Source organism: Tachysurus vachellii, chromosome 13 (assembly GCF_030014155.1).
Source record: "Tachysurus vachellii isolate PV-2020 chromosome 13, HZAU_Pvac_v1, whole genome shotgun sequence".
NCBI lineage: Eukaryota > Metazoa > Chordata > Actinopteri > Siluriformes > Bagridae > Tachysurus > Tachysurus vachellii.
Genome location: NC_083472.1, coordinates 15,449,160 through 15,471,339, shown reverse-complemented (window position 1 = coordinate 15,471,339; position 22,180 = coordinate 15,449,160). Strand labels below are relative to the sequence as shown.

The 22,180-nt window shown below is 38.9% G+C and overlaps 2 protein-coding genes across 3 annotated transcripts in view; one reads left to right on the top strand and one right to left on the bottom strand.

The window, feature by feature from the left end:
* hdac3 (histone deacetylase 3) overlaps positions 1-22,180 on the top strand; it is a 448,843-nt gene that overhangs the window by 309,866 nt on the left and 116,797 nt on the right. The window lies entirely within an intron of this gene.
* The window catches only part of spdl1 (spindle apparatus coiled-coil protein 1), a 54,326-nt gene that overhangs the window by 25,215 nt on the left and 6,931 nt on the right, over positions 1-22,180 (bottom strand). For both annotated transcript variants that reach the window (XM_060885397.1, XM_060885398.1), the window contains exons 3-5: positions 16,020-16,196; positions 13,723-13,917; positions 9,570-9,719 (exon numbers count right to left, since the gene is read on the bottom strand). In XM_060885397.1, the coding sequence (XP_060741380.1) occupies positions 9,570-9,719; positions 13,723-13,917; positions 16,020-16,196 (522 nt within the window). The remainder of the gene's footprint in view (positions 1-9,569; positions 9,720-13,722; positions 13,918-16,019; positions 16,197-22,180) is intronic.

Below are 22,180 nucleotides of genomic sequence, written 5' to 3'. Positions count from 1 at the left end.
AAAATGCCACCACAAATTGTACCAAGATTCAATGACAACCTAATTTCCCTCCAGTGATTAATAGTTAATCTATTCTATAAAAGTGTTGCATAAAAAACTAGCTTGTTGCAAAATCACAAATGTGTTACATTCACATCAGTGCCTTCAAAGGAATAAAGGGGAAAAATAATTTTTAGTTCAGTGATTTAAAAAGATGTGCACCTTTACAAATCTGTTCATTATGAGGGTCAAATTAAAGGAAAATTAAGACAAATCTTCTTGGAGAGTTCAGCCATTATACTTGAAGCTGTTGCTGATATGCCTTCAGTTCCTGTTCAGCAGATATTATTGTAACTGCCAAATTACAATAATTGTAAATGAACAAATTTCCCATATTGGTGGTGCTAAAGGATTTGAGTGGCATACATCAAAGTTAATGTGAATGTAGCTATCCCTACCACACATTTCATTAAAAGTATATGAGCATTCTATGGCATACCATAAACTTCAATATGAAATACAATATAAAAGAAGAAGAAAAAATGAGGAAGAAGAAGAACAACAATAACATCATACCATCAATAAAGGGGGCCTCCACTATTTCAGTGTGGGTCCCCTACTAAAATTAGCTTCTCTTCAGCTCAATTTCATGTGAGCTCAGGTCAAAGTAATACACCTCATCTCTGCTTTCAACCAGTCTAAAGAATTGCCATTTTATTTATTTTAGTTTAGTATGCTCATTCAACAGAGACAATGAAGTCTCTGTTGAATGACAGTCTGGTCACTGTGGTGATTGGAGTCAGAAAAAAATAAGATAAATGTTTTCATTCATTAATTATGTATTTTTTACCACAGTAGCTGTATAACCTTCAGCAGACTATTGTACATCCTCCCACCCCTTCACCTGAGAAAACACAAACTCAGCCTCCTGTACAATGTACAAAACAAAATGGGACCACAACAGGGGTCACAATGGGCCTCCTACATTCACCAAAATCAAACATGGCCACGATCTCATTCCAAACAACGTTTTTGTGTTTGGGAAAATTGTAACCCTGGGTAAAAGTAACACTGGGGAATTTCTCAGGAACCACAATTAAAAGATCAACACCACCAAGGAAACACCACTTTATGGATTTATATTATACACAAGTTTTACTATTTGAGTTGAATTACTGAAATAAATGAACTTTTCCACGACATTCTTAATTATTGAGATGCACACACACATATATACACATACATTAATATATACACATACATTCATAATTAAGAATGTGTGTGTGTGTGTGTGTGTGTGTATATATATATATATATATATATATATATATATATATATATATATATATATATATATATATATATACACACACACATATACACACACACACACAGGTATATATAAAATACCCTGCTGTTTTGTTGGTGATGTAATATGTGGGTGGAGTTATATGCCGGGGGCACGGTGGCTTAGTGGTTAGCACGTTCGCCTCACACCTCCAGGGTCGGGGTTCGATTCCCGCCTCCACCTTGTGTGTGTGGAGTTTGCATGTTCTCCCCGTGCCTTGGGGGTTTCCTCCCCCGGTCCAAAGACATGCATGGTAGGTTGATTGGCATCTCTGGAAAATTGTCCCTAGTGTGTGATTGCGTGAGTGAATGAGAGTGTGTGTGTGTGTGTGTGCCCTGCGATGGGTTGGCACTCCGTCCAGGGTGTATCCTGCCTTGATGCCCGATGACGCCTGAGATAGGCACAGGCTCCCCGTGACCCGAGGTAGTTCGGATAAGCGGTAGAAGATGAGAGTGTGAGTGAGTGAGTTATATGCCTGACCAGACACGTTCGGACAAGTTCTAACTAGTTCAGTTGCTATGGGCGAGGCAAATTATTGTTTGTTCGGATATGTGCGTCCTTGAGACTGTAAGTTACATTTATTTATGGTTAAGATACACATTATGCTACTGTTTATGTGCATTACTAATTGTGAGCATTACGTTTATGTGTGTACTAAATTCTGGTCATGTGTAATGATAGCATGGGCATGTTAAAGGTTAGCTTATTGTTGCAATCGCCCATACTAGTAGCAAAGTATTTAATTCTTTGTATATGTTTGTTGTTAAGCTAACATACTAGAATTTAGACACACATGTTATTTATAACGTTTAATTGGATTTATCGCGATTATCTGTGTTAGATGCTAGTTAAGTTATTTCTGGGGCAATAGCGCTGTATAGTGAATTATAGTGAATAATTCATTTTGTACCGCATATGTTCTATTTCACTGTTTGTTGCATTAGGCTAAATGTATACTTATTATATTACATGCAAATTTATGTTAAGTGAATTTATTATTTGTTGTATTTCAGAAACCACATACACACACAAACACACAAACCCAAATGGAAACTGAACATGATTCAAGTGGATTTGAATAAATCTGAGCATTTGAGCTATATATATCCTGGACATTCCATCATTGCATCATACCATAACCTTCTGATCAAGGTTGAGGACAAGTGTTGACACATCAGCATCTCACACGCATACGTCTAGAACAAAGTGGTCCTTCGAGCCAGATGTTGATATCTTGTCCTCATGGCAACATCACAGGATTACATGGAAGAGCAGAGTCACGGTCCTAGCAGGATCCGACAGATTCCTGGACATCTGGAGGACTTTTTACTTACTCCCAGTCACGGCATACAGTTTTAAACCCCTTTCAGGATGATGTAAGGTTTCATGACAATGTAAATGTGGAATATCACTCGGCAACACCTGAGAGGCTTCAGACTGAGCAATTAACTGAAACGGAGAGGCTTCGTAGAGTGGAGGAAGAAGTATGGAATGTACAAGGGCAAATTAGGGAATTGCAAAGCACACTGGAAATGTCTCTTGCGCAACATAAAAGGTTCACCACGCATGCATCAGGGTTTATTTCATCCCTGTGCCACAGGTGTCGGACATCAACAATCAGTTCCTCAATCCAGAATCCAGGCATCCAGAAACAGCCCATCCTGCAAAGTAGTGCCAGCTTACCTCTTATTCGTGCAACAACCCCCAATAATGTTGAAATGACAAGGTACTCCACACCATTAATTCCTACACACTCATCAAGCCCTGTCATCTACTCGCAGCTCCCTAGTCAGCATTCAGGTCATTTATCAAAGTTAATACCTCATTTTCAACAGTCAATGCAGCATCTGTCCCAGTACATAGGCATCCTGTAGTGGAACATGAGCCACGACCAGAGTCTGCACCAGCACATATGCTAAATCCGCAATATGTTCCACTACAGCCTACTGGAAGTCAGCAGACATCATCTCAGCCACAAATGCCGTCTGCTAGACAACAATGTGCATCACAATTTTATCGTCTAGCTCCGCAGTGTACCACCCTGTAGTTGGCCAGCAGCCAGTTTATGCATCCACTGTAACCCCTGTGCAGTATAGTACTGTGCATCCTAGTTTCTCACAAGCTGAGTAAACTCATTCATTGCCAGCATATACACAACCTCAAGTACCCCAGTTCTTAGATCCTCGACCCGACAGCCTGTTTTCAGACACATATTTAATGGGTTATCAATCTGTCAGACCACCAGGTGAAGTATCTCAGCCCTAGATGTATTCTGCACCATACTCATATACTGCACTGCCAGCAGCTCAAGTTCCTAACATGGTGGAGGTGGCTATTGCTTCCTCATACAGAATACCTAAACCTAAGCTAACCAACTTCACATCCGAGAGAGCGAGTGAATTTGCTTTGCTGAAAAAGGGACTTGATAGCGTATTAGGTCCTCATATGCATCTGACAGAAGATTACAAATACCAGGTGTTACTTGATCATCTGAAACTGCCAGCTGCCTTCCAAATAGCAAAGAGGTACATGTATGATCCCATGCCATACACGGGCCATGCAAGCATTGAAACAGCGATACAGGCAGCCTCGGCAACTAGTTCAAGGAGAAATTGGCAGTATTCTACGCACTCCTACAATAAAACCTGGGGATTCCCAAGCCTTTGAAGACTTTGCGTTATCAGTCAATACTCTGGTTGGCCTTCTTAGTACATTAGAAGGGCCTTCCAGGACTGAGCTTGTGTGTGGATCTCTTGTGGACAGATTACTTACCAAGCTCCCATCATCGTACAGAGATAGCTTCATTGAACATTGTCTGTCAAAGGGCATTCTCCAGAATGGGACTGATAAAACATATACCCTCCTTGAATTTGCAGAATGGCTTGAGAGGAAATCACAAGCGCTGCAGATATCCAGGAAAGCAGTTGAACTCTACAGCTCAGAAAGAATGAGAATACTATAATTTTATGAGAATAGAGAACAGAGAACCCTAAAACCACCAAAGGTACAGTCTACAATTTACTATGGAATGAATCAGACTGCTGAAACCTCAGCTTCGGCTAATGCATGTTCCCAACCAAAGAAGGATCTGACAAAGGTTAAGAAACGGGAAAGCTCCTAACCCTAACCCATACTGTCCCTTCTGTAAATGCCAAATGCATTATCTGAACTCTTGCACTGAATTTGGTAAACTGACCACATCACAAATAACTACCTGGATAAAGGATAACAACAGATGTTGGAAGTGTGGCAGAGGACTTGAGCCTGCTAACTGTACCCTGAAAAATGGAAGAACACTGGATACATATGCGATCCTTGACGATGGGTCTGAAAGAACTATCATTCTCCCCACAGCAGTAAATTACCTTGAGCTGGAAACTGTGGTCAAATCATTAGCTCTTAGGACCGTCAGACAAGAAGTAGTCGAGATACAAGGTGCATCAGTTTCATTTGAACTGTCTACACCTGTCAATCCTAGCATTCGGCACAAGATACACACAGCATTTACTGCTCAGGAGCTGAACCTAGCCAAACAATCCTGCCCTGTGGATAAGTTGAAAGCAAAATTCAAACATCTCAAAGATATTCCCCTTACTGCTTACAAGGATGTTAAGCCACTGCTGTTGATTGTTTCTGATTACCCCGAACTCATCATACCAATAGCCCCAGTCAGTATGGGCTCATAAGGCAGTCCTGTAGCTGTTAATACAAATTTGGGTTGGGCTATTCAAGGACCAGCTACATTTCTGGATCAGCCATCTGACTTCACCTGCTTGAACACCTCCCTGTTCTGCTCTCCCACACAAGATCTATACCAACATGTGGAAAAGTTGTGGCAGGTAGACATACTTCCCTTCCAAATGGTGAAAGACTGTACACGTTCCAAGCAGTATAAGAACGCTCTTAAAGTGCTAGAAACAAAGACCAAAAGAGTGGAGGTAGATGGGGTATACCGTTATGCAACACCTCTTCTCCGCCTGAAGGATGCAAAGGTCTTAAATACTGGCCCATGACTCAGTTATGGCCCTCTTACGAGCCACCGAACACCGATTGCAACAAAATATAGAATTGGCAGAGGTTTATAATAATAATAATAACAGAAATGGAAACTGAACATGATTCAAGTGGATTTGCTAGAATAAATCTGAGCATTTGAGCTATATGTGTCGTGGACATTCCATCATGCCATAACCTTCTGATCGAGGTTGAGGACAAGTGTTGACACATCAGCATCTCGCACGCATACATCTAGAAAAAAATTATATATATATATATATATATATATATATATATATATATATATATATATATATATATATATAAATATATATATACACACACAAATAATCATATATACACACAGTGAATGAGTGTGTGTGTGTGCGCCCTGCGATGGGTTGGCACTCCATCCAGGGTGCATCCTGCCTTGATGCCCGATGACACCTGAGATAGGCACAGGCTCCCCGTGACCCGAGGTAGTTCGGATAAGCAATAGAAAATTAATGAATATATACACACACACTATGTAAACATACTACATATATATTTGTATATTGTGTATATATTGTGACAGCATGGCCCACACCGCAGACTTACAATGGCTATTTTCCACTCCTCACGCTACTACCGCTTACTACTTTCTACTAGCGACGGTTCAATCACGCGTTTGTAATGGATAGTTAGTGTGCACGCAGCAGCGAGGCAGGGTGGGAAAAGCATGGCAAAATCCCTGCGGAATCCCTCACCCTCACAAGGAGAGCAGTTCAGCCATGCTGGATTCAGTGCTCCCAAACAGGTGAGCTTTTTCTGCCGGTGAACTTAATTGAGTGTTTCTGCTTTGCTCTTTTTCAGATGGCTGGGGGCCGCATCCTATTGCCCCTCCTGTCAGAGGATGCCCAGCTCCCGGACTACACCCTTTCTGACAATGACACCCGCAAACTATTGCACTCTAGAAAGGGATATATTAGTTTGCTGTGGGTGAACCTCTACGAATGCTGTGGCAGAATTCCACTGCTGGGCCTATGGACACCCTGAACCACTCAGACTGCTTCTCAACTGGTAAGATCGTCAAAAGCTCATTCGGCTCTACCCAGAGAAGAAAGCCATCGGATTCCGTAGGCCTACGTCCACCAGGGAAATCCTGGAACGTGCTCTAGCCAACCTGGAGATCGGATGGGGTGATCTCCTCCACCTGGCCATGGTATATTTCTCCCCACAGCCCCAAACCAGTAGCCCGAATAGAGAGGAGACCTCAGGAGAGGTGCCCCGTCAAGCCCATGAACACCAAACCAGAGAACCCTGTGCCTCCCAAAAGGGGTGCATAGCCCAGGAGCAGCAGGGGGGTCCCACGTCATCAGAAGGTGAACAGTCTTCCCCCCTAGCTAACTCCCACACTGCTGTGTGTGTGTATCATGTCACAAATCATGGTGAATCGGTGCTGTCTGTTGTAGTTGAAGCATCTGAGGACCTCAGTCTATCACCCCAGACCAAAGACCTGGCCAAGAGATTCAAAAAGACCCTCAAGCTAATGCTATGCCAGGTGAATGACAAGAAAGGGAGAAATTGGGACTTTTCCTGCCATACATCCTCTTAGCCATCTGGGAGACATCCAGGCCTCCACAGGGTTCACCCCCATTGAACTGCGGTTTGGCCGATAGCCACGGGGACTACTGGACATGGCCCCCGAAGTATGGGGGGAGTAACCATCACCCTATATATATATATAGGGTGATGGTTACTTACATTTTTTAGCTCGACTATTCCTAGATGGACACCAGAAACAGAGTGTTTACATCAACAAGGAATGGTGCAAAAACTCTGTGCTTGTTTCTAGGTATTGATCATCATTATCGGATTTTGTGACTTAAATACAGGCCAAATTATTTCCCATGGGATTTCACCACTGTTTTCATTGTCGGCGTGTACATTCCCCCAAGCGCTAATGCAAAAGAGGCTCTCTGTGAACTCTATGGAGCTACTAGCGATCTGCAGAATGTTCACCCGAGAGACTCTTTATCATCGCCAGAGATTTCTATCATGCAAATCTCAAATCAGTGCTCAATCATTATGTAGACTTTGCAACGAAAGGAGAAAACATACTGGATCTTGTTTACACAAACTTTCAAAGAACGTATTTACGCTCGGTTTGAGGTGCAGAACAACGTAGCGGCAAGGAAGACCATCTCTCCCCCCAACGATCAGGTACTCTGTTTATCCATGGCCAACGTAAGGAGAACTCAATGAAGAATTAACCCACGGAAGGCTGCTGGACCAGACAACATTCCTGACAGGGTGCTCAGGGAATGTGCAGAACAGCTAATGGATGTTTTCACAGACATCTTCAACATTTCCCTGAGACAACAGGGTCTACAGAGTCCTAACCACATCATCAAGTTCGCCGATGACATGACTGTGGTGTGTCTCATCAGGAAGAATGACTAGTCAGCATAAAGAAGGGAGGTGCAACAGCCAACTGCCTGGTGTAGAGCAACAACCTGTCTCAATGCTGGTAAAACTGAAGAGATGTTTGTTGACGTCAGAAGAGCACAGAGCGACCACTCTGTTGAACATCGACGGATCACCTTTAGAGATCGCCAAGAGCACCACATTTCTTGGTGTTCATCTGTCTGATTTGGGAACTGCACCATTTCAGATCACAAGACCCTGCAGTGGATAGTGAGGACAGCCGAGAAGATCATTGGAGTCTCTATGATGGTCATATCCAAATCCATTGCATCTGCAAAGCCAACAGCATTGTGGATGACCCCACACACCCCACATACACACACTTCACCCTCCTGCCATCTAGAAAAAAGTACTGAAGCATTTGGGCCCTCACAACCAGACTGTAACTGTTTCTTTCCACAAGCCATCAGACTCCTCAATAACTGAACTGAACTGTACAGAGCACAACACACACACCAACTCTATGGACTGCAATGACCTACAACAAATACACACTCTTCCAATATACATCCATGTCTACAGCACAACCCAGGGTTCCCACTCTTTTTCAGAGATCATTTTCCAGGACTTTTCCAGGACATTTCAAATTTAGCAAAAAAAGACAAGGCTCACAGATTCACGGCCTAAAGTAATATGTTCTTCTCTCCAGAAGTCTTAAAAACAACGTACACTTTATGGCTATTACTTAACTATACTCTTAAAGACATTCTGTCATGTGAATGAAATTTCAACATTAATAAAATAAAAAGACTGCACATATTAATACCCTTTCCTTTTCTCAGGCCAATGCCGTCATGCATGCTTTAGTTTGCTGTGCTTCCCCTTGCACATGATATTCAGATTAACAAGGTTAATATAACCTGGTTACCCGTCACCATTTGCTGAAAACATTCGAGCACTTAAACCATTCCTAGCGCCTGAAACCGCCAACACAAGACAGCGTCATCCAGCGAGATTTGTATCCAGAGTTGTAAACTGTTCTTTAAATGATCAAGAACATTTAAAAATAATAATTTTCCAGGACAACAAGATTTTTTCCAGGACAATTTATGTTTTCTCTCATTTTCCATGTGTTTTCCAGGACTGGAACATTGGTCATTAATTTTCCAGGATTTCCAGGTTTTCCAGGACGCGTGGGAACCCTGACAACCATATCAAATTTTTCAGTCATAGGTTTCATACAAGAAATGCAAACTCAAATTAATAACATCCTTTCTATTGTCAAAGAAGCACCTGGAGTCGGCCTGAAAGCACCAGCGACGGACAAACGACCGGGCATATATATTTTATATTATATATATTTTATATTATATATATATGTGTATATATATATATATATATATATATATATATATATATATATATATATATATATATATATATATATATACACATAGATACACACATACACACACATACACACATACATACATACATACACACACACACACACACACACACACACACACAAAAAGGACCATACTCAAAGATTATGACTACTCTGATATTAGATTTATCTAGATATAATCAAATCACAATTAAATGAGCTATAAGGATAATTGCTTCAAATTCAATATGCTAGTTTACATTTTAACCTGAAAATAAATGTTTTTAATATGTCATTACACATGTGGACAAAATTGCTGGTACCCTTCCATTAAAGAAAGGAAAATCCACAATGGTCACTGAAATAATAAATCAATAAATAAATTAATTAATACATTTATATAATGCTCTACATACCTTAACTCTAATACAAACTTTGGTAATAAATTACCTCCAGAGCACTGTAGAGTGATGTGATTTCTTTCTCGCTTTCATCCTTTATATTTGTAAGTGTCTCTACTTGCCTCTGAAGGACACAATTAGCCAGTTCCAGCTGCTGTTCTTTGTATTTCAATTCTTGATGCTCCTGCTCTAATGCAGCCTTAGAAGAAAAAGAAAACAAACAAAAAAACAACTAGATTAAAAGCAGTTCCCATGGTAGTTCTTTCATGAATGTCCATTTGAAGACTTAAAAAAAAAAGAGTTTTTCATATATACAGCCTTACACCTTACAATGATTTTTTTTTCTCTGTGAATCCTCCAGTAGCCTATGATAAGAATATAAAAATCAAATAGACAACAGTCACAAAATTACTCAGAGACAAAATGTAGTGTGCGCAATGTAACAGACATGAATACACAAAGTCTTGTGAAATGAGAGGAATCCATGTTGCTTATTTGCATCAAGAGGAATGTAACGTGCATGTGCACTGAATGTAGAGGTGTTCTGTAGTCTCTGATTTTTATTGCATTGAGGTGTGTATGTGCAGGATGGATGAGGGAGTTGACACCTCCGAGAGTCAGAGGGCATTCTCAGCCTGTGGTGAAAGGTGAAGAGGCAGTGGATGAGTGTCATTCACAAGCTTGATGGCCTGTGAGTAGAAACTGTTTTTCAACCTTCATTTTCTGGCTTTAACACTTCTGTAGGATCTGCCTGATGGTAAAAGTGTTAAAAAGTGCTGGGGGTGACTATTGTCTTTGAAGATGTTGTTGGTTCTGTTGACTGCTTTGGCATGGTAAAGGCTTTCCAAAGATGATAAGGCCATTCCAGAAATGGTTTGGGAAGCCATCACAACCCACTATTGAGCCTATCTTTAAAAACATCAGCTAGCACCGGTACGCAGGATCTTAGAACCTGTTCAGGGATATTGTCTGGGCTGGCTGATTTCAGTTAATTTTACCAAAAGCATTTGCTACAGCTGCAGATGACACTGAAAATGTTGGGTTCTGAGTTTTCCCAGCAGTTAGTTTAGTACTTGGTGGTTTGAGAGCCTTGAAAGTGTGATGTGGCTGTCATTGATCCCACACCTGTCTACGAAAGTATGTAACTCTTGATACATCCTCCGGTTGTCAGCATTAGTCAAGTGATAATCAAGACTCTGTATGCCCTCTTGGCAAGGTCATACATAGCCTTCTTGTAATCACTGGCATTACCCAAGATGAATACAGTTGAATGAGCAAGCAGCATGAAATTAAAATTTTTACTGTTTATCGATGGTTTCTGATTGGGGTATGTGTTGTTGACGTTGAGTTGCTGATGTAACTACTTACAGCGGGCATGTAGTCATCCTGATAAACAGTAATGTCCTCACGTGTAGCAACATTTTTGAATACCTCCCAGTCAATGCAGTCCTGAAGCATCTCATCAGGTTTTGCTCAGTGGGGTGGCTTGCTTGAGATGCTGTCTGTATGCAGGGTAGAGGAATGCTGAAATGTGTTAAGACTGTCCGAAGTGGGGTGCAGTGTATGCCTTGTACAAACACTTCACATTACTGTACCCCTGGTCCAATATGTTTTTTTTTTTCCTTTTAGAGAAACTGATATGTTTGTTGTATGTAGGGAATACAATCTGTAAATTACAGTGATTAAAGTCAGCTTCAACAATAAACAGTCTCCGGATGCGTGCGTTCTTGCATGTTTATGGTGTCATGCAGAATCTCAAGGTCTGACGCAGAGAGTGCTTGTGGTGTTAAGTAAAAAGCCAGGAGATACACAGCAGAGACCTCTCTCAGCAGATACTAGGGTCTGCATTTCAATACTAAAAGTTCTAAATCACTCGTACAGGGTTGAACCAACTGTCTGCATGTCTGAGCACCACTGTTTATTAATGTAAACACATTCCTCTACCTTTATGTTTTTATACTGTATGGTCAGTATACAGCGAATGGAGTGAGCCTATAGTTGAACCACTGAGTCTGGTATGTTGTCCAATAGCCAAATTGCTGTAAAAACGAGCACACAGCAGTCTCTAATTTTCAAGCCACTTTGGGGTGTTTTGGAGGATCAAGTCAGACTTCCTCCTCTTACTCTATCAAATAGAACTGACTGATTACATCTATATTTGTATCAGTCTTTCTGTCTATGGGTCACCCTGTTTTTCTTTGTCCTTCAATGTCAAACTTTCAAGCTTATAAACAGAGTTTACATTCCCTCCAGTGCTAATGCTAAGGAAGTGCTATGTGTACCCTATGGAGGCATTAATGATCTGCAGTATGTTTCCCCGATGCACTGTTTTTATGCCTGGAGATTTCATCAATGCAAATCTCAAGTCACTGCTCAGTAAATTCCATCAGCATGTAGACTTTGTAATGAGAGGGGTGAACATGCTGGATCTGGATTTTGAGGAAAACCATCCCTCCTCCCAACTACCAGGTGCTCTGTCTAACCACAGCTGATGTAAGGAGATAATGCAGAGATAACACACAAATGTCTGCTGGACCAGACAACATTCCTGGAAGAGTGCCCAGGGAATGTGCAGAACAGCTAGCAAATATCTTCACTGATGTCTTCAGGATTCGCCTGAGCAGCACTACTGTTCCTACATGCCTAAAGAACACCACAATTGTCCCTGTGTCAAAGAAGTCTACAAAATCCTACCACAATGACCATCATCCAGCCGCACTCACACCCTTCGTTATGAAGAGCCTCAAGCGGTTCGTCATCAGGCAAGACATTTCTGCCTTCACTGGACCCCCTTGCAGTTTGCGTATCATCCCAACCGCTAAACAGATGATGACCCTACACCTGGCTCTACACATCTGGACAGGAAGGAGACACACAAGATACTATTTACAGACTTCAGGTCACCATTCAACACAACTGATAACTGCATTTGTTGACAATTTCATCATCGATTATTGTCAAACTTACTGGTTAGTTGTGGCAGCCTTAGAAAGTATATATAATTTGGGAACATATTTTGGGTTTCTTCTTAATATGGTCTTAGGGAGATTTGCCAGTGCGGCCTCTGGCTTGCTCTTTGGGGATAAAAATCAACATAAATATAAAATTTAATAATTTATATTATATATTCCTTTGAAGATGCTTGGTGGCAAAGTACACTGTTAAAAGCACAACCAAAAAGTAATTTAAATTCTTTGCTAATTATCTGTGATTACTTTAAAAAAGCTACTTCTCTAACCAATCCTAAGTTTAGCAGGAAGGGCTGAAATATTCTGCCCCCCCAAACCCCCTCGCCCCCCTGTATAGTATATTCACAGTACATACACATGTAAATTACTGTTTATAGGTTTAGCCATATATTTTGTTACTGCACATATCCTTCTGTAATTTCAGTAAATCTGTATATTATGTTCATAGTACACACACATGTAAATTACTTCCATATTACCACTTTATTTAACTTACTTAACTGTTGTAAACACTGTATATCCTGCACTTGCTGCTATTGCACTCTGGTTAGACCTGAACTGTATTTCGTTGCCTTGTACATGTGTAATGACAATAAAGTTGAATCTAATCTAATCTAATTTCCTTATATTGGATTTTCCACCATGTACTACAGAGTTTTTAGAAAAGCGTGCTTTTGTAAAATAGTCCTAAACTGTAATATACCATGAAAAAATGTGGGGAAAAATTCAAATTCTCTCAAAGAAACCAGACTCAGAAGGGAACCCGTCCTTATTTGGCTGAAAATGGACAGTAAATAATAGCAATGCAATAGGTCCTTTCTACAACAGTTTGTTTTGCAATATACATTTGTTCATTGGCATAAAATTGCATGTGCTTACCATTAGGCCTTGGTGGCACACAGCAAGTTTAGACAAATTTGGCCAATTTGGGGTGATATACTGAAAAACAGTAGGTTTAAACACCCATGAGTCTGTGCAATTAGTTGTCTACCTGAGGTGCTTGGCCCCTTCATTGCTGCTTGCAGCAATATTTTACACTGTGATAATTTTTTTTTTTTCTTCATTTTTAATCCTGTAGCTTGTTGGGTGTAGAAAAGTACACTATAAGCATGTGTATACACAATTTATGTATTTACAGTCTATAAATGGCATTTAATTACATGCATTGAATGGAATTTGAATCATTCAGTAAATTGATAGCTTAAAAAAAAAGAAAGAAAAGAAACACTTTACCATAGATGATTCCAGATCCATCTTCTGGATTTCTAGCTCCAAGACCTCTGAAGATATCGTGTCATGGGCACATTTTGACATTTTACAAATCTCCTCAGTTTTGCTGATTAAAAGCTGAGACTCTACCTCCAACCTATGTCTCAGCTGTTTCTCAAGAAGCCGAGCCTCATCAAGATCGCAGTTTAATTTCTCCACCTACACAGAATTTGGCAATGGGAGCCAGGGGCATATCAGAATATATAAATCAAAGGTTATGTACAACGTAACATACAATATTTTGAATACACTTTATCAAAACCTTGACAATTTCATATCTCTTGGAATGGGGTCAGAATGAATCATATTAGACATCTTGTTAAGCAAAAATTTGCCACAAAAACTTAAAACAAATATGATCAAATACCAGGGTTAGACTATGAATAATCATAGACATTTTCATACACCTTTGATCTTCTTGTTAATAACATTAATAAAAATTTACATTTGGTGCAAGTAACTTCATGCATGTGGGTTTAACTATGCAACATGTTTTGTGTAATTTAATTAATCTTCCCTAAAATAAAACATCCAGTTTTGCAGTGAAACTGCCTTGCTCTTGCACTCTTGCTCAGTGAAACTGCCTTGCTTTATGCTTTAAACTGCCCTTTAACAGTATATAATTACAGGAAACTGAACACTCATATAATCAAAACTAAAACTAAAACTGCTACCCAGGTGTGGAATGTTGTTAAAATTTAATACATAAAGGCTCCTATGATATAAAATGCTATTAGCAAATACAGAAAATAATATATAAATTAGTCAATATTTTGTGAAAAATAAACAAATATAAAAAAATACTGAAAGGGTTATGAAACATTCCTGCATACTCATTTTCACCAGCAAAATTTTCATGCACACATTTTTTAATTCATAATGCACTTTTTCATGAAGAGCACTTATACTCAAGAACAGTGGTGGCTGGTCCCAATATATTTGATGGGAGGCTAAAATCTAATATTTATTTTCAGGACCTTGACAATGACATGTTTAGTGGTGAGGAACATATAATCATGAGGTCTCATTCATTGCATATTAACAATAATAATATTGGAATAATAATAATATTACCAACATGTGCACAAATGCAGCAAGTGATATGGGACAGTGATACTGTGAAAATAAGTAATACATTTTAATTAGTATCTTTTATTGAATTGTTTTGATATATTGACTCACATATTTATTGCTACAATTACTCATTCTATTATATATACAATGAGTGGTGGGTCATCTTGGCCAGCAAGGCCTTCTCTGCTGGCCTAAACACTATCTGAATCAGTGACCTACTTTAAGATGTGTTAAATTATTCCAAATAGTCTATTATCCTCACTTCACATGTTTTCTCTTGGTTGTGCCTCCAGTAGTGTATGTTTATGTAAGAGATCTTCGAATATTATTTCAGTATGTTTCCGGGGTAAAAAAAAAATAAAAAAATCAACAGTGTGGGTGACTCTAAATGGCAAAGAAACTGTTGCTTTGATCAAATTAGATTTTGATGCATACAATAATTTTGGCATTTTCACATCCTGTGATATTTTCACATCCTGAATGGTCAGAGTGTACAAAGAGCTAGCAACCTCATCTGTAGCAACTGCTCAAGCTGAAATTTGTGCCAGCTAACAACAGAACAGACTGTAATGTTTGCCATGTCTGACTTGGGGTACCTGGCCTGTTAGAAAGTGACTGTCCCTGTGTTCACTGCTTTTTTTAACTTTCAAAACATTTCATAATATTAAAATTTACATTTTGTTAAGATGTATAATTTACATACTGTTGTTAAGCTGGTCCATTTGTCTGGCTGTACAGTTGATAAGTTTATTTTTTTTAAGAACCATTTATGATTTTGCAAATTTTCTTGCAAAATCTGTACAATTTCAAATCTTTGGGAAAATGACAAGGTACTAAAAACTGCACAGAAAACCTAGAATGGACTGTATTTTTGTAATTTTATTAAAGTAATATTATATGCAGTTGTAGTGAAAGAAGACTTTAGAATTGTTTTAATTGCTTTAGTAATGGCATTCACTCTAGCTGCATGAAATTCCCCACTGTGAAGCAGCACTCTGTTAAACTGCAGTTTGTATAATATTGATGGTTTCTATTGCTGTGGTGTCATAATGATGGTATTAAGAGGTGAATTGATTCAGATAGGACAACAGGTGTGAAATGCACGGCCCATAATTATCACAAGCAATTTTTTTTGCTAAATTTTTACTGAAAATATAAAGAATTGTGTTATAAGACTATATTCTGACCTTGATCTTGAATTCACCACATTCCACTGCATGGCTCCTCTCCAACATTGTTTGCTGCTGTTCCAACAGATGTCTCTGTTGGTTTTTAACAACATCAAATTCGGAATTAAGGCTGTCCAGCATGCAGCTCTTTAGATCCAGTTCTCTCTGAAGTGAATATTTTTCTTGCTCCAAGCCCTGTAACATTACATTTATGAATATGTTTCACTCTTTATTATTCAGGTTAAATTATTGTTAAATTATTTACTGGAAATAAACAAAATTTGCAGAATTTGCAAAATAACAAAACCAAATGACCTTTCTGAAGAATACAATGCCTGATTCAGAGAAGTGCAGTGCAATTATATTATTGAGAGCATACAAAAATAATAATATTCACAGCAAAAACGGGACAGCAAGCCTTAGTGTTAGAAGCTGTTTGTTATGATTACTATAAATGTATGTCTATGCATTAATGTTAGTACCAATATCAAAACCAATCCTGAGAAAACTAGGGACAAGCCACAAACAAAATTAAGCAAAATATAATGAATATATACATACATACACACACCTATGCATATTCTGTATATAGTATGTGTACATCATACACAGATGAGCCATTACATGATGACCATGCCCAGTCTGGAGCAATGAGCACACCTATCAAATGATTAGTGCAGAAGGTGAGGTTCATAGAGCAGTATATATACACACCATACCATACAAGGATATGTATCAAAGTTTTATTAAGGACAAATTGCGATGGCGCCAAATAACTTCAATCTCGGAAACCTTGTGAGTTGTTCACGTAGCTCTGTATTGAGTACATACCAAAATTGGTGCACGGATGGCCAAACAATGAACCGATGTCCAGCTAAGTGTAATCTGCTGCTCGCTGATACCAACATTGTTCACAGCAACCACAGGGCCACATTGTGACACCGGCACAATGTGGCAGCTACAAAAGTGGTGATCAAGACAATGTGTCACAGTGCACAGTTCATCACAGCCTTCTGCGTATGAGCCTGTGTAGCTGACAGCCCAGCTGGATCCCCATGCTAAATATGCGCCATCTCCAACAACGCAGGAAATGGGCAATGTTTTCTTGGGACACTTTAGGCTCCATTATCCCAATAGCAGAATTCTGACAGCTGTCAGGTATGTTGGTGTCATGGCAGCTGTGTTCCCTGCCAGTGATAGCCATTACCAACAGGATAATGCAACAGGAACATGATGGTGAATTTCTGTTAATGGCTTGGCCTTCAAATTCACCGGACATGAGTTTTTTTTAACAAATTTATTTAAAAACTTTAAATAAGTTGTATTACTACATGGTAGTAATACATTGCTACTATTACTACATGTATTACTACTATAAACAGTTATAAAATTGTCATTTAATTTGTTAAATAACAATTAAATGATATTATCAAATTCCTATTGGCCCTGTGTAAAACTGTTCCCTTAGTTACTTTACCAACCAATGAGGCTAAAAGGTTTCAACAAGCAGTACTATATGCTGTGGTCAAACACAAGTACAGAAGAGATGACTTAATGAAACATATCAGTCCAAAAACAGTTGCAAATCAATTTCTAAGCCTTTTGGACTCCAGCAAGTCATTATCTATATTTATTAACCATTAACATGGCCATTAGCATGGCCAGGCTATCAAAAGTCTTCTGAAATAATTTGTGAAATACCCAAACCAGCCCATCAGGGACCAACAACCATGCAACAGCTAAAATTACAAGTTGAACCTCTTGACCGATATCTGCAGGTTTTTTGCACTACCACCAAATGATTGGTTGATTAGATAACTACATCTTTATCTTTTTTACAATTTTTTCATTGCTAGATGTTGTGATGGCTAGGCTTGCACAACATTTGCGACAACGTTCCACTCCTCCCGCTTCTACAGTATGGGTGCTGAAAGAACAGTGCATTTTCCATGGTTGTGGACAGCCAGAAAGTGTATGCTCACAGGTGGAGGTGTTCTCAGCACAGGAAAACTCTGGCAGCCAATCACAGCATGCTGGAAAGCATCTACCCTCACATGGGGTGGAAGGGAAAAGAACTAATGCCCCTTTTCCACCGTGGTAGTTTGAGTGCGGAAGCACCGTCTCTGAACCAGGAACAGTGGTTCTTAAGTAGCACCAAACCGTTGCTGGTTTAGACTTAAGAACCACTTGCGTCAGGGTCTGTGGGCAGGGTTACTGTTAGGGCATTTGATAATGTACCTTAAGTATACTAATGTTTAATACACTTTTACTTTACTGCAATATGATCAATTATCAGCACACATGATAGTAGGTAGCTACATGCTAAGGCTAACTTTTTTCTGTGTTAATGATAAAATAATGTTATGCATTTTCTCGATTACGACCTCCGTTTATACAGATTACATGGAGCTGCACGTACACATTGGATTCGCCGAGTTTGGATGCCAATGTAGTTTCACAAAGCCATGAGCCAGAGATGGGGGACTCGAGTCATATGGACTTGACGAGTCAGATTTAAGTTGCAAAAATTTGAGACTTGAGACTTGCTTGACAAATATTAAAAAAAGACTTGAGACTTATTGTGACTTGAGTTAAATGACTCGAAATAACTTTTTTTTTTTTTTTTAAATCTGTTTTTGAAAGCACGCAAGAGCGTAATATAACCACGTGACGCAGCAGGTAAGCAGAGGGAGAGCGCGCACTAACTAATAAACCTGAAACATGGAACGAAACATGGAAGGAGCCACACCAAAAATAATTTCGGGTACCGGGATTTTGGGGATCCAGTCCCCTTATTCGGTTTAACCACTATTGGGCATTTGTGATGGACAGAACTCCCTGCAGTTTTGGGCTGTGAACAGGCACACCCTCCCCTCTTTGTTCAAGGTAGCGGTAAAAGAGTTATGGCCATCCCTGCATCAAGTGCAACTGTTGAACGTGTATCGCTCACAATTGAGTGACAAAGTTCTATCAAATTAATTTTTTTGCACGTGCAATGTAGTTTAAATGGTTGGTCACTGTTTATGTGGAAATGTCAGCTTTTTTGCATTAGCACTTATAATTGGTCTTCAGTGTTAGGCTTTGAGTGAAAAGCGTATGGATCGTTTATGGGGATGCACATTATATACTGTATATACCCTACATATAAATATGAAAATAAAAAACCTCAGAGCTGCAAGCACAGCCATATTTTTGTCTCGCATGCACACAAACACACATTCAATTTAAAGGGATAGTTCACCCAAAAATTTAAATTCTTTCATCATATTCTCACCCTCATGATGTTACAAACCTGTATAAATTTCTTTGTTTTGATGAACATGGAGTAAGATATTTTAAGGAATGTTTGTAACCAAACCATCCATGAGCCCCATTCACTTCCATAGTGGGAAAAAAGAACATTCCTCAAAATATCTACGCGTGTTCATCAAAACAAATAAATTTATACAGGTTTGTAACATCATGAGGGTGAGAAAATGATGACAATTTTAATTTCTAGGTGAACTATCCCTTTAATATTAATAAATTATACTCACTCCAATCTCTCTCTCTCTCTCTCTCTCTCTCTCTCCCCAATAGTTAATTCACTTCAAGGTTTGTGTGATTTAATAATTTACATTTTTTGATTGACATGATTGTTGTTGTTATTCTGTTGTTAACAAGGAAGGATCTAATTTAAGGATGTGTTCATCTCCCCTTAAAAGGGAATGCCTGTTCAAAAAATGCCATTTGGTTGCATAGAAACCATTGTACTTTTTTATATACTTTTCCATTGTCTTCTGCCATGTTTGAAGCATATTGAAACTTTTCATGCTTTTATGTTGGCCTTATTTCAGTTACATTTACATCTTAGGATTTGTAGTTTTGATTTTTATTAATTTTTAGATTTTTATTGTATTTACAACTCACCTGTATGTGGTGACCTTTAAAAATAAATGCATATAATCTTTTTTGTTGCAAATAAAACTGAGTTTTAAATACTTTAAATACCATAAATACTGTAGATTTAACTTTGTTTAATATATTAGATTAGCTTCAACTTTATTGTCATTGTGCAAGGTACATGTACAGAGCCAATGAAATGCAGTTAGCATCTAACCAGAAGTACATAGATAGCTTATTTACAAGTGGCAGTGTAATAAATAAGGGTATGAGGTTATACAGAAGGTGTAGTAATATGTAAATATAACTGAATAAGGATATATATATATATATATATATATATATATATATATATATATATATATATATATATATATATATATATAGTGTGGTTTTTATATAGGTATGATACAATATGAAGTGGTATGACAGATATAGCTGTACAGACGGAATGTCATTATGAATATATACATCTATATATACAGTATATACACAATAAATATGGATGGACATACATACATATATATATATATATATATATATTATATATTAGTGATGAGCGAGTACAGCATTATCTGTATCTGTTAACCATATGAATTATCTGTATCTGTATTCGGAGTGGGTGGGGCCTAACACGGAAGCAGTTAAATCTAGTTAAATCATCAAACATCGGTATGACTTGCCAGTGACTTGCTTGACTCAAGCTACGACTTGACTTGAATTGGTTGACGTAAAGCAGAGACGACTTGACACTCACAAAAATTGACTCGGACTTGCTGGAGACTTGAAGGTTAAGACTTGAGACTTACTTGTGACTTGCACACGTGTGACTTACTCCCACCTCTGCCATGAGCATTAAGAGTAAAGCAACATTCGCCATTGTTGATGTGTTTGTGTTTGCCGCTGCTGCGCTAAAGTTGCTGGGAAATGTGACACGTATACAGTGACGTCAGACTTGGCTCTGTGATGGCTCTCTAACCGATGGAAAGGCAAACCGGTTCTTAGAAGTTTCACCAGTGGAACCAACTTTGAACCAGAAACAGCACTAGCTCTGAACCAGCATCCGGTTCTTTTTGGTGGAAAAGGGGTATAAAATGCCTTTCTTCCTTTCCTTTTTTATTTAAAGAGCAGCCAGAGGACACTGAAGCCAACGATGGTACCTGACATCGTCACACCTTTCCAGCATCCTGGGTCTTGTCTCATCACTGCCTCCTGTCAGGAGTTGTTAACTGACATTGATCAGTTTAATGCTAGAGACTCTTGCTCACAGTAAATAAATTTTCACGTTTTACTCACAAAGTGCTGTCTCTGGTGTCTGTGTTCTGCCCTTAAAGCCTGAGTTGCTAGAGATTTCAAGAATTTGACCTTACCCTGTCCTTTTCCTTGAACTATAGAAGAGGAACTTACACATAGACAAACATGATTATACACTGATCGACCTTAATATTAAAACCACCGATAGATGACCTGTATAATACTGATTATCTTGTAACAGTGAAACCTGTCAAGGGGTTCGATGTAATAGTCAGCAGGTTAATAGTCAGTTAGTTAATACCTAACAAAAGTGGTTCAAGGAAGGAAACCAGAGCCTTGAACCATCCACATGTGAAGGGACGGCTATCCCGTCTGGTTCAATCCACAATAACACCTACTGTAGTACAAATTGCTGAAAAATCTAATGCTGTCTATGACAAAGGTGTAAAAACACACAGTGCATCACAGCATGCTGCATATGGGTCAACTTGTCAGTGTGCCCATGCTGCCCCCTGTTCACCACCAAAAGTCGCCTACAATTCAATTCATTTGTATAGCGCTTTCAACAATTTCCCATTGTTTCAAAGCAACTTTACAGAAGTATGGAAACAGGAGAGAGAAAAATCAAAATCAAAAATTATATATAAATATGTAAGAAGAAGAAAATATATACAATTAAAGTTTAAAATTAATTTTAAAAAAATTTGCTCAATTTAAAATGCTATATATCTATCCCTATCCCTAATGAGCAAGCCGGAGGCAACGGCTGCAAGGAAAAACTCCCTGAGATGATAAAAGGAAGAAACCTTAAGAGGAACCAGTCTCAGAAGGGAACCCATCCTCATTTGGGTGACACTCTACAGTACATAGTGTAAATGTAAATAATGTCCTTTCTACAAAAGTTTATAATAGTGCAGCTGAAAGCTCTTGAGGAACTAATGGTTCATCGTAACTCTGAGTTTAGCGCAGACCTGACTGCTGAGAAAGACCAGACCATACAGCTGACCGATACAACATTGGTTCAAAAGAAGGCATGACAGTCT